The 12,473-nt window shown below is 46.4% G+C and overlaps 1 protein-coding gene across 1 annotated transcript; it reads right to left on the minus strand.

The window, feature by feature from the left end:
* Positions 1-8,422: 8,422 nt before the first annotated feature.
* Positions 8,423-10,119, minus strand: LOC128519333 (cytochrome b-c1 complex subunit Rieske, mitochondrial). The gene is made up of 2 exons (XM_053493027.1): positions 9,864-10,119; positions 8,423-9,282 (listed from the first exon to the last, which is right to left on the minus strand). Exons 1-2 carry the CDS (start codon positions 10,069-10,071, stop codon positions 8,672-8,674), a joined length of 819 nt encoding a protein of 272 aa, XP_053349002.1. The 5' UTR covers positions 10,072-10,119; the 3' UTR covers positions 8,423-8,671.
* Between the last annotated feature and the right edge of the window lie 2,354 nt (positions 10,120-12,473).

Genomic DNA, 12,473 nt, shown 5'->3' on the forward strand with positions numbered 1-12,473 from the left:
GACCAGTGAGAGACCAGAGAGAGAGAGAGAGAGACCACAGAGCAAGACCAGTGAGAGAGACCAGTAAGAGACTAGTGAGAGACCAGTGAGAGACCAGAGAGAGAGAGAGAGACCACAGAGCAAGACCAGTGAGAGAGACCAATGTAAGGCCAGTAAGAGAGACCAGTGGGAGACCAGAGAGAAAGAGACCACAGGGAAAGACCACAAAGAGACCAATGAGAGACCAGTGAGAGAGACCAGTGGGAAACCAGAGACAGAAAGAGACCAGTAAGAGGAACCACAAAGAGAGACCATGAGAGACCAGTAAAAGAGACCAATGAGAGGCCACAGAGAGAGATCAATGAGAGAGAGACCACAGAGAGACCACAGAAAGACTATTAAGAGAGACCACAGAGAGAAACCAGTGAGAGACCTCAGAGAGAGACCAGTGAGAATCACCAGCTGTCAGGTTTCTGTCTTTTGTGGCAACAATTAAAACGTAAACTTTTGTGTTAAATAAAATAACAGCAGATTTTTTTCTCCTTGATGGGGGTTTAGCATCACGCTAACAGGCTAATCACCTGCTAATCAAAAACCTACTGACATCCGTGTTGACAAAAAAAGATGAGATTTAAATGTGGTTTAAAAGAATAAAAACTAATAAAACATCTGTCTTTATTTTTGTCAACATATAATTTCGTCCGGGTCGCGGCGCGCGGCGTATCAGGAGTAGTTTGCGCGCACAGTGACGGGACATTACAACCTCAGTCGTCTTTAACTTCTTATCATTACAGCAGTTTTACTCGGGTTAAAGAGAGAAGACGATATTTGGGCTCATTTTCAACAGTCCCAGTGTGTAAATTCATATAAATAAAAAAGTTTTAAAACACTGTATTGTCCATACTGCTGCAATTGTTTAGTAGTTTTTTTTTTTGTTTTTTTTTAAGAGTATCGGACGTGCAGCAGTTGTTATGATGTTAAAAATAAATATAATTAGCTGAAAACATCAGATGAAAAAATAAATTTTAAATTTTAAGATAATTATTTTGTAAAAAATTTAAAAAGCTTAAAAAAAGGGTTAATTAATAATAATCTTATTGATAAAATGTTAAGTTTTCATTGAATAAAACTAGACCAAACTAAAATAGGAGAAGATTAATTAAATATAATAAAAACTAACAGGAACATTTATCCCGGGACTAAGACTAAAATAACTGACAAAATTAGCACTAGTATGTACGCGTTCAAAGCTCATCTCGCCGTGTGTCTCGCCTTATAGATAATGGATAAATAACACACACACACACACACACACACACACACACACCAGTGGTTATGTTCAACTGTTTTAAGACCACCTACAAGAAAAACACTTTTATTCAAAAACACAAGAAATACTGACATTATAAAGGGACAAACACTGAGTTCAGGTGTGTGTGTGTGTGTGTGTGTGTGTGTGACAGTGCTGATAAAAAATAAACTTATAGTGATCCAGGGATGCAACGTTTAAGGACATGAGGAAACATCAGGACGTCTCCTCACTATCACTCTTACAGAAGAGCTGGACACGTGTGCGATCTTCTCCTTAGAGACTCATCGCTGTTCTGCCCTCAGCAGTTGTGGGGTGCCAATACTAATGAAGCCTAACTGGCCCCTGTACGTGGCCCCTGGCCTCTGCCCTCGCACCCTACCCCTGCACCCTGGCCCCGCCCTCGCACCCTACCCCTGCACCCTACCCCTGCACCCTGGCCCCTACCCCTGCACCCTACCACTGCACCCTGACCCCTGCCCTCCGACTCTACCCCTGCACACTGGCCCCTGCCCTCGTACCCTACCCCTGCACCCTACCCCTGCACCCTGGCCCCTGCCCTCGGTCCCTACCCCTGCACCCTGGCCCCTGCCCTCGCACCCTACCCCTGCACCCTACCACTGCACCCTGACCCCTGCCCTCCGACCCTACCCCTGCACCCTGGCCCCTGCCCTCGCACCCAACCCCTGCACCCTACCCCTGCACCCTGGCCCCTACCCCTGCACCCTACCCCTGCACCCTACCACTGCACCCTGACCCCTGCCCTCTGACTCTACCCCTGCACCCTGGCCCCTGCCCTCGCACCCTACCCCTGCACCCTGGCCCCTACCCCTGCACCCTACCCCTGCACCCTACCACTGCACCCTGACCCCTGCCCTCCGACTCTACCCCTGCACACTGGCCCCTGCCCTCGTACCCTACCCCTGCACCCTACCCCTGCACCCTGGCCCCTGCCCTCGGTCCCTACCCCTGCACCCTGGCCCCTGCCCACGCACCCTACCCCTGCACCCTACCACTGCACCCTGACCCCTGCCCTCCGACCCTACCCCTGCACCCTGGCCCCTGCCCTCGCTCCCTACCCCTGCACCCTGGCCCCTGCCCTCGCACCCTACCCCTGCACCCTACCCCTGCACCCTGACCCCTGCCCTCCGACCCTACCCCTGCACCCTGGCCCCTGCCCTCGCACCCTACCCCTGCACCCTGACCCCTGCACCCTGGCCCCTGCCCTCGCACCCTACCCCTGCACCCTACCACTGCACCCTGACCCCTGCCCTCGCACCCTACCCCTGCACCCTGACCCCTGCCCTCGCACCCTACCCCTGCACCCTGACCCCTGCACCCTGGCCCCTGCCCTCGCACCCTACCCCTGCACCCTGACCCCTGCAGCTGCAGCAGAATAAACATCTTGAAATCCAGGGAGAACATTTGAAGATTCATTAGAGGAAGACGTGTGATTAGTTATAATCAGCTGGGTGTGGACTCAGGGATAAACAGATGCAGAGGGATGAAAAACTGCCAGCGATTAAAAGATAGAGTAATGAAAGCCTTGAGGGATGAATAGAGCGAGGGATTTATATGTGACGGATAGTAAAATAAAAAATACATGAATAAATAAATAAATAAACAAACAGTTACAGGCTCGGACAGACGATCTGAAACTCTCTCTCTCTCTCTCTAATACGCACACAATGGTGTTTTGTGTAGTCTGTAATTAATTTGTGCGCAAACACACACACACACGCACACACACACACACACACACTGTGAGTCATTAATTCAGGTGCCAGGTTTACGCTGGTGATTTATTGAGCCGCGCTTTTAATTGTCGATGATAAAACTTGTTTACACTCCAAATCTTTTTCGCGTTCTGCCCTGAAGATGTTCTTCTGCTGCGCAACATTTTTCATCCTGTCACTTCCTGTGTGGGGATTAGTGTAAGTAACAACACGTGACCTTGTACACACTGATAATACCAAACATCTTCAGGAGCAAACTATAATAATTACAGTTTCTCATTTCTAATGCAGGAATGAACTTTAAATGAATAAAAAACAACAGAAATGATTTTATAATAAATATAAAACCCATGTTTTTCATTTCTAAAGTGGACTGGACTGGCTCGAGTGGTGTGCTTTATTGGGGCGAGGTTCCTGAGAGAGTTAAGACACACGCAGGTCTGAAGAAAGAGAAAACATAGTAAAAGGATATTCCGAATGTGGAAAAAATAAACTGTATAAGAGGAAGACCTGAGCGGGACGATAAATGAGTGCCTGTAGATCTGAGAAGTCCAGATACCGTCAGCAATTTAGCGAGGAGAAAAAAAGAAAAGATGAAGACAGCTGAGGAAACCTGGGAGAAGAACAAACTTATAAAGAAGCTCAAGCTGATAAAACTCTCCAGAAGATTCTCAGTGCAGAGCTCCTAAACAAGCATCAGAACACTAACAAGTGAGAAGATAAGGCTGGAAACAGGAAGCTCACATTCCTTCACACCCAAAACAAGAGCAGAACATCAAGGAACCTTCACAAAGACTAGCAATCAGAACCCACCTGAAGCATTTTCTCCATCACAAAAGGGTAAACTTCAACCTGATGAGGCCACAGCTATCATGGCCAGGAGAGAAAGAGAAAAAAATCTCCATTATGGTCATCTTCATCCTCACATCTTTATTTGTCTCACCATGAGCTTTCTGAAGACAGATATTATAGATCTTTCCAGATTTATTATTTTTTTATTATCTAATGGTGTAAGTGAACAGAACACAGTCAACAAGCCTTTCTTCCTTTGCTCTGAAGTTCTTCAGCACCTGGGTGGCTTGGTTCTCTTAGTCAGTTCTCATAGATCACATGGAGGGGATGTCCCAGACTTCCCGTCCCAAACATAACACTGCAGAAAATGATTTTTTGTGGAAATCTTCCATAAGAAAGTGTGGACCAACCTTCTTTATGTCCATCACCTGTAGAGCAGAGCTTCAGTCTGTCAGGAACCAGGAACTGGGACAGAACAGGAAGTAAGTGAGGTGCTTGAGCCACCATTAGACTCCATGAGGGTTGGTGCAATTTGGATTGTCTGTGGAACTGCTGCAGAACCATTCTTCTGAAAGATCTTCCCTTGTGTGTGTGTGTGTGTGTGTGTGTGTGTGTGTGTGTGTGTGTGTGTGTGTTGTGATGATGGACTGAATTGCTGACATCACTGTTAGCACTTGTGTTTTTGGTGGTGCAGAAGCCTGGAGTGTGTGTGTGTGTGTCTATAAATGTCCTTTATATCAGGTGGCTCTGCATCTTCATCATCATCATCATCATCCTCATCAACATTACAGCATCTTTGGAGAGCTGTGACTCCCGTCTGTGTAAATACATCAATAATTTAACTATTGATACATTATCTATTATACACTATTACACATTAAAATAGACTTCAAAATATGTTCTTTGAAAATGATGAGAAAAACAAACATTTTCCACATTTGCTCGACTCAGTTCAACACACACACATTTTACTCCCAGGTGAAACAAAGTAAAGCAACTAAAACAGTAAATAATTTAGCGAAATTGATTAATTAATAATGATATGTTTCCCATGCCGACTACCTTAGGACAAATATTCAACAACCTCATAAACATACAAAAATCCAGGGCCTTTAAGCAAAACACTCTATACTGTATATCAGCCCCTTAACGTTTCTGCCGTTACTATGGCAACCAATCCCTAAGGTTCTAACCTCGTTATGGCTCCGTATGCTGCAGTATTCACTGGAAACAGGTCGATTAGCCTAGCATAATAGTGCGTAGCTAAACATCTTTCACACCACATTACAGCAAAACTAGCGCCATCTAGTGACCTGTTTGACAGTGTTTACAGTTGAGCACAAAGTACAATGAATTTAACATTGATTATTTTAGAAGACGTCCACTGAGTTAGATATATAGTTCTTTCAACGTTATTGATGTCGATTGGTAACCAACCCTCAACCCAGCTGCTGTTGTGATGCACCATTGAGAGCCTGCTGCACAAACGTACACACTGCTGTTTGCCCAAGTTTGGGCCGACAAAAGGTAGTGCTATCTGGTGTGTGTGTGTGTGTGTGTGTGTATGTTTATGATTGAGGTTTGATGTTTTGATTAAGTGCACTCAGACATGGTGTGTCCACATCGATTGAGTTGATGGCCATCTCATCTCTCTCTCTCTCTCTCTCACACACACACACACACACACACACACACAGAAACAAACTGGTTGCTCTCATCAGAATATAAAGCAGTTCTGAGGCGTTTCTCCTCCCGCCCTCGCCACATCGGAAACGCCGCCGCTCTGATCCGCCGCTCGGGTTCATTTACGTCTGCTCAGATTAGACAGACGAAAGGTCAGAGGTCACATGACTGCGTCTGAGCCACCATTACAGCCATAAATAGACCAATCTACAGCAGATTTAGATTTCCGCTAGCGGGTATGAACAATTTAACCTCAATCCTGTTTATAATAAAAACCTCATCACTCTGGGCGAGAGACACGGGTTTAACACACAGTGAGAGAGTGGAGCTCACACAGACCCATCTGCACAGATACAGATCAGATGAGTTGAGCAAAGAAGCAATCAATCATCAGAGGAAGACGTCGGGTTAGCAGTTCTACAGCAGAAACATTTTTAAAAAATCCTTCTCGCATAAATCTTTAAGTCCCACCGTGCGGGAGGATGAGCTGGGGCATGGGTTTCACTGCTCACAGTCAGCACAGGAACCCCTGAGGAACTGTTCAGGAACCCCTGAGGAACTGTTCAGGAACCGCTGAGGAACTGTTCAGGAACCCCTGAGGAACTGTTCAGGAACCCCTGAGGAACTGTTCAGGAACCCCTGAGGAACTGTTCAGGAACCCCTGAGGAACTGTTCAGGAACCACTGAGGAACTGTTCAGGAACCACTGAGGAACTGTTCAGGAACCGCTGAGGAACTGTTCATGAACCCCTGAGGAACTGTTCAGGAACCCCTGAGAAACTGTTCAGGAACCGCTGAGGAACTGTTCAGGAACCGCTGAGGAACTGTTCAGGAACCCCTGAGAAACTGTTCAGGAACCGCTGAGGAACTGTTCAGGAACCGCTGAGGAACTGTTCAGGAACCCCTGAGGAACTGTTCAGGAACCCCTGAGGAACTGTTCAGGAACCGCTGAGGAACTGTTCAGGAACCACTGAGGAACTGTTCAGGAACCCCTGAGGAACTGTTCAGGAACCGCTGAGGAACTGTTCAGGAACCCCTGAGGAACTGTTCAGGAACCGCGAGGGTCTTCCAAAAATGGACTAAAAATTACTTTCTGAACAGAATGTGATGTCATCCTCCCTCACGCAGGCTTTATACATCGACCAGCAAAACACAAACACACACACTTTAGGAATTTGTTTTGTTTCTTTAACCTTTTTTAGCTCTGATTACACACACACACACACTTAACATCAACAGAACCATCAACACACACACACACACACACACACACACACCTGGTTATTCAGTACATTTGACTTTGATGTGAAGGAGAGAACAATGTTGCAGTGCTTCATTAGGACGTGGATGTGATGAAGTCATGTGACTCGTCTCGGGGCGGAGACTAATGTTGTTCCTTAATTTTGAACTAAAACTAAAAACTTAGTGCAGGTTTTAATGTCTGTACTGATCTTCCTAACGGTGTGTGTGTGTGTGTGTGTGTGTGTGTGTGATAAGATTCTCTGCAGAGTGTGAAATCAAAATGAAGTTTAATTTACTGTCTGAGTGATATTTTAATTAAGCAAGCATCTGTCACAGCTGTGTGTGTGTGTGTGTGTGTGTGTGTGTGTGTGTGTCACATCTCTTACTGTACACTGTAAGTTTGTGCACCCTGAGCCAGTGGTGTTTTCGGATTGAGCACTCAGAAATACATTTAAACTCCAGAGGTGTTTTCCTGAACACACACACACACACAATCAGGAGCCTATGAGCTGAGGGTTAAGGTTGCAGACGCTCAGCACTTAATGCTCTTAGGTCCACGGGCGCCGCATCACAGCTCTTTGTGACCTCTGACCCCACACACACACACAGGTTAGGACTATGTGAATTACTTCCAGAAGCACGAGCGGTTAAATAAACAACGACCTCTGACTAGCAGGAGCTAATAGGCTAATGCTAAAGGTAATTAGCGACGTTAGCAGGTCTGTGCACTCGAACAGAAACTGAGTTGAACTGTAATACATAAGTACAAACACACACACTGTGCTTCTCCGATGAGGGGTGTTCGAGTCAATCCAGGACTGGTACTGACCGTTCTGTAAAAGTGACATTTAAAGACGACTTCACGTGCAGTACAGTGATGAGACCGGAGTAAGACATTTAAACAGTGGATACACACACACACACACTATGAAGTGCACTTGATATTCCGGGGGTGCAAACTTTTGCACTGAACTGCAGTCAGTGTGTGTGTTCTCAGTAAAAGGGCAGGTGTTGTATAGTGGGACACGCGTGTGTGTGTGTGTGTGTGTTCAGAAACATTCAGCTGCAGTCAAATGAAAAGCAGAGATCAATTTCCCTCAATAAACCAAATCATTCCATCATTTCCACACACACAGACGAGTAGAGGCGTAGAGGATAAATCAGGCGTCTGGTTTTTGTTTTACTTTTTGTGAAACTCGTCTGCATCATTTCCCACACACACACACACACACACACACACACACAGCTGGTACAGTACACACACTGCAGTGTGTGTGCTGCTATAATGTCTTTCCTTTTAGAAACCTCTCTGACTCCATTAACATTTGTCTATGTTACAGAGGTAAACTTTTTAATGTCAGAGTGTGTGTGTGTGTGTGTGTGTGTGTGTATGCTCGCTCGCTCATTCTCGCATCCCAAACAGGGTTAAAGCTGACCTTTACCAATCACTCATAAGATTACACACACTAGCATTAAACCCCTGTAGGTTTTGTGTTCCCCTTGGGCATGGTGTCTGGGTGCTGTGTGTGTTATGTGGTGGGGCCTCTGTGCATCAGAGTTGTTTGTCCGGTGCATCCTCTGTGTGTGTGTGTGTGTGTGTGTAACTGGGGTGCACATACTTTTGGCAATACAGTGGACCATCCTGAGTGCAGAATTAAATTTTAATACACAGAGACAGGAGCTAATATGTTATTTACATTTTATTATTTTTACACAGGAACAGAAGAAATATAGACGCTTGTGTCTGTGTGTGTGTGTGTGTGTGTGTGTGTGAGAGAGAGAGCACTGGAGTTTCAATTACAGTTAACATTAAAGAAAAACCAGCATAAAGAGTCTGTGTGTGAAATAAAACGTAGGTTTATTACTTACAGCAGCAAGTGTAACACACACACACACACACACACACACACACATATATACAGGGGCTGTATTCACCCCACCACCACGGTGTCCTCGTCAGGGAACTCGTAATAAGGGACCTCGAGGTTGAGCGGCGCCGGCCCCTTTCTGATGCGGCCCGATGCGTCGTAGTGCGACCCGTGACAGGGGCAGTAGTACCCGCCGTACTCGCCCGCGTTGGCGATGGGGACGCAGCCCAGGTGAGTGCACACCCCGATGACGATGACCCAGGAGGGCTTCTGGACGCGGTCGCGGTCGTGCTGAGGGTCACGCAGCTGAGACAGGTCCACGTCCGCCTCGGTGGCGATCTCCTTCTCGGTGCGGTGACGCACGAACAGCGGCTTCCCTCTCCACTTGAACGTCATGTTCTTGCCCTCGGGGATGTCTGACAGCTTGATCTCGATTTTGGACAGGGCCAGGACGTCGGCCGAGGCGCTCATGGACGAGACGAACTGCGTGACGGCGGTTTTGGCGGCGTACACGCCCACGACGGCGGATGTTCCTGTGACCAGGTAGGAGAAGGTTCGCCTCGCGTCGCTGCTGTCCTGAGACGACTTCGCCGGGTCCATCACCTCGGGACGGCGATAATCCGAGAAATCGGGGATCCGGATGTCCGTGTGAGCGAAACGCACGCTGGCACTCGCTGCAACACACACACACACACACACACACAGGTGTATTACTAACATTACTCTGTCCATCAGTATAAAGCATGAAAAGTTCAAAATAAACATTATTTTACTACACACAACACACGATATACTGTACATTTTATTTCTAAAACTCATTTATCATCATTAATAATCATGATTATAGAGTTTAAGCAGTCAGGGGAGTACCGGCTTCGCGCATGCGCAGTAGGAGCGCAGCTAGCTGACAGGACACAGCTTAGCCTAACGTTAGCATGCTAACAGACGTCATAATTATTTACCAGATAAACAACTATTTAACCCACCTTACACTGCCTAAGGAGCAAAAATATACCTACTTAAATAAATATATTTCTGAATAAAATGTCTGAAACAAAGCGGAATGTGTGAAATATAAATGTTTTGAGGATCTCCTAATGTCCTTGAGTAGCTCAGTGCAGGGGTTCGGTTCCAATCCGCAGTGTTCAGAACCCATAGTGCACTAAAACGAGTCCGGAGGCTCCTCCCACTCCACCGTGCTTTAGGGCGCGAGTCTAGGCTACAGGGCTAGATTTGGGACGCGTCCCGGACTCACCGCTGAGGCAGGCGGACACTGCGGGGCCTGTCCTGGGGCTCTGCCCGCTCAGGGACTCGCGGCACAGGAACTTCCTCTTCACATCCAGCGCGACCTTATCGCTCTTCACCGCCAGGCCCGGCGCGAGCGCCTTAAGCGGCCCGGTAACGGCGAAGTTCGTGGCCTGGAAGTAGGGCGATAACGAGCCCGCGCGCGCTACAGCCGACATGATGACTTTCTCTGTACAAGTGTTCCAGCGGCGGAGGGGGTGGGACTTCCTGTCCTTAGAAAACAACTTCCGCTCTACGTTCTAAACGTCAGCGCCGCGTGGTGACGTCACGACGCAACAGAATCCCGGATGCTGTGTTAAGCTAAAATAAAATAAAATAAAATAAAATAGGGACTTAATTAATTAATTAAAGTATTCTACAATAATATAAATTCTACATGATATTACACAAAGACTGAATTCTTTCATTATAGAGTTGATCATCTGGAAAACAAGTTTTCTAAAAAACATCATAAGTATGTTAGTCACTGATGAAACCACACACACACACACACACACACACGTTTACCTCATTAAATACAATAACCAGTGATCCTGTCAGGTGGAGACAGGAAGGTGGAGACAGAGAAAGACAGGTGGAGACAGAGAGAGACAGACAGGTGGAGACAGAGAGACAGGTGGAGACAGAGAGAGACAGACAGGTGGAGACAGAGAGACAGGTGGAGACAGAAAGGTGGAGACAGAGAGACAGACAGACAGCCGGAGACAGACAGACAGTTGGAGACAGAAAGGTGGAGACAGAGAAAGACAGGTGGAGACAGAGAGAGACAGACAGGTGGAGACAGAGAGACAGGTGGAGACAGAGAGAGACAGACAGGTGGAGACAGAAAGGTGGAGACAGAGAGACAGACAGACAGCCGGAGACAGACAGACAGTTGGAGACAGAAAGGTGGAGACAGAGACAGACAGGTGGAGACAGAGAGAGACAGACAGGTGGAGACAGAGAGACAGGTGGAGACAGAAAGGTGGAGACAGAGAGACAGACAGGTGGAGACAGAGAGACAGACAGGTGGGTTACTCTGAAGGACGTCAATGTAATTCTGCTCCACGTTTTCATTTATAACAGAAAACAGTGAACAAGTGCATCACATCTACAAGCTGTTATTAGTGTGTACCATTTACACTCTCTCTCACACACACACACACACACACACACACACTGATTCTGAGGGTGTTTTAATTATCTCTTGTCATTTGCTTGTGTTAAGATGCAAATCCTGTTGTGTTGCCAGATTGCTGAAGGGCAATAAAGTGTGTGTGTGTGTGTGTGTGTGTGTGTGTGTGTGTGTGTGTGTGTGTGTTCTCCTCCCCTTCAATCAGCCGTCTCTCGGAGTCCCAGTAACACATTAGTGTGCGCTTAACGTCACCCTGAACGCGCCTGTGTAATTGATAAGGAGTCAGAGAGTGATGTATCTAAATGGAAATCTGAAGCAGCACACACACACACACACACACACACACACACAAACACACACACAGCCATCTTATGTATGAAGTTAAAGGAAAAAAGCTTTCAGTAGTAAAGAGAAAGAATGAAGTGTTTTGCACTTACAGTTTTATTATTAGTAGCAGTATTATTATTATTGTTGTTGTTGTTGTTTTTGTTGTTTATTCCTTAGATATATATGTACAGGTGATAATTTATAGTCTGTTTCTGATCAGAGATTAAAGCTGGATTCAGAGGACTGAAGAGATTGAACTAATTATCTCTCTGTACACACACACACACACACACACACACACATTTAATTCAATTTAATTCAATTTTATTTGTATAGCGCTTTTAACAATTGTCATTGCCGCAAAGCAGCTTTACACAATCAAAAGAATTATTTAAGTTTGTATGAGATGTGAGTGTGTGTGAATCAGAATGATCAGATCGTCCCTGATGAACAAGCCGAGGGCGACAGTGGCAAGGAAAAACTCCCTGAGATGGTAATAGGAAGAAACCTTGAGAGGAACCAGACTCAACAGGGAACCCATCCTCATCTGGGTGATAACAGAGAGCAGGGATTGATCTGCACTCATACTGTGTGTTAGTTGGCAGGCAGTTCAGTATAACAGTTGATGTTAATTGATGTAAATATGGAGTCCAGGTAGTTATTAAAAACTCAGGTAGACTTGTAAGAAATTCCAGTCCTGAACTATCGAGCGACTGCAGCCAAGTGAAGTCCTCAGAGAAACAGTTGCCAACACCAGTGGAGGCCAGAACCGTCTTCCTGGTAGAGTGAAACCGTCCCCTGACATCAGACGCATCCCAAAGAGACAAACGGGGCATCCATGTGACGAGATCTCCAACCAGAAGCGGGGCACCAGGATGGGTCAGACAGGTCCGGAGGGCAGAGGGAGTCTGGATCACTGGCAGCTCAGGAACGACATGTGTAGCTCGACAGAGAGAGAGGGAAGGAGAGAGGGAAAGAGAAAGAGGGGGAGAGAGGGAAGAAAAAAAGCAGGAGAGAGAGCAGAAGAGAAGAGATAACAGTTAGGTATGGTCACAGTCACACAATGTATAATGTGAATGTATATTAACTGTAGAGTGCAAGCAGAGACTACGGCAGGAC

Source organism: Clarias gariepinus, chromosome 3 (assembly GCF_024256425.1).
Source record: "Clarias gariepinus isolate MV-2021 ecotype Netherlands chromosome 3, CGAR_prim_01v2, whole genome shotgun sequence".
In the NCBI taxonomy this organism is placed as follows: Eukaryota; Metazoa; Chordata; class Actinopteri; order Siluriformes; family Clariidae; genus Clarias; species Clarias gariepinus.

What these genes read in the sequence shown, in the direction of transcription:
- LOC128519333 (XM_053493027.1), bottom strand. Translation starts at nt 10,071, where the DNA reads ATGTCGGCTGTAGCGCGCGCGGGCTCGTTATCGCCCTACTTCCAGGCC. An exon ending in AGTGTCCGCCTGCCTCAGCG is followed by an intron (nt 9,283 to 9,863) that starts GTGAGTCCGGGA and finishes TGTGTGTTGCAG; the next exon opens with CGAGTGCCAGCGTGCGTTTC.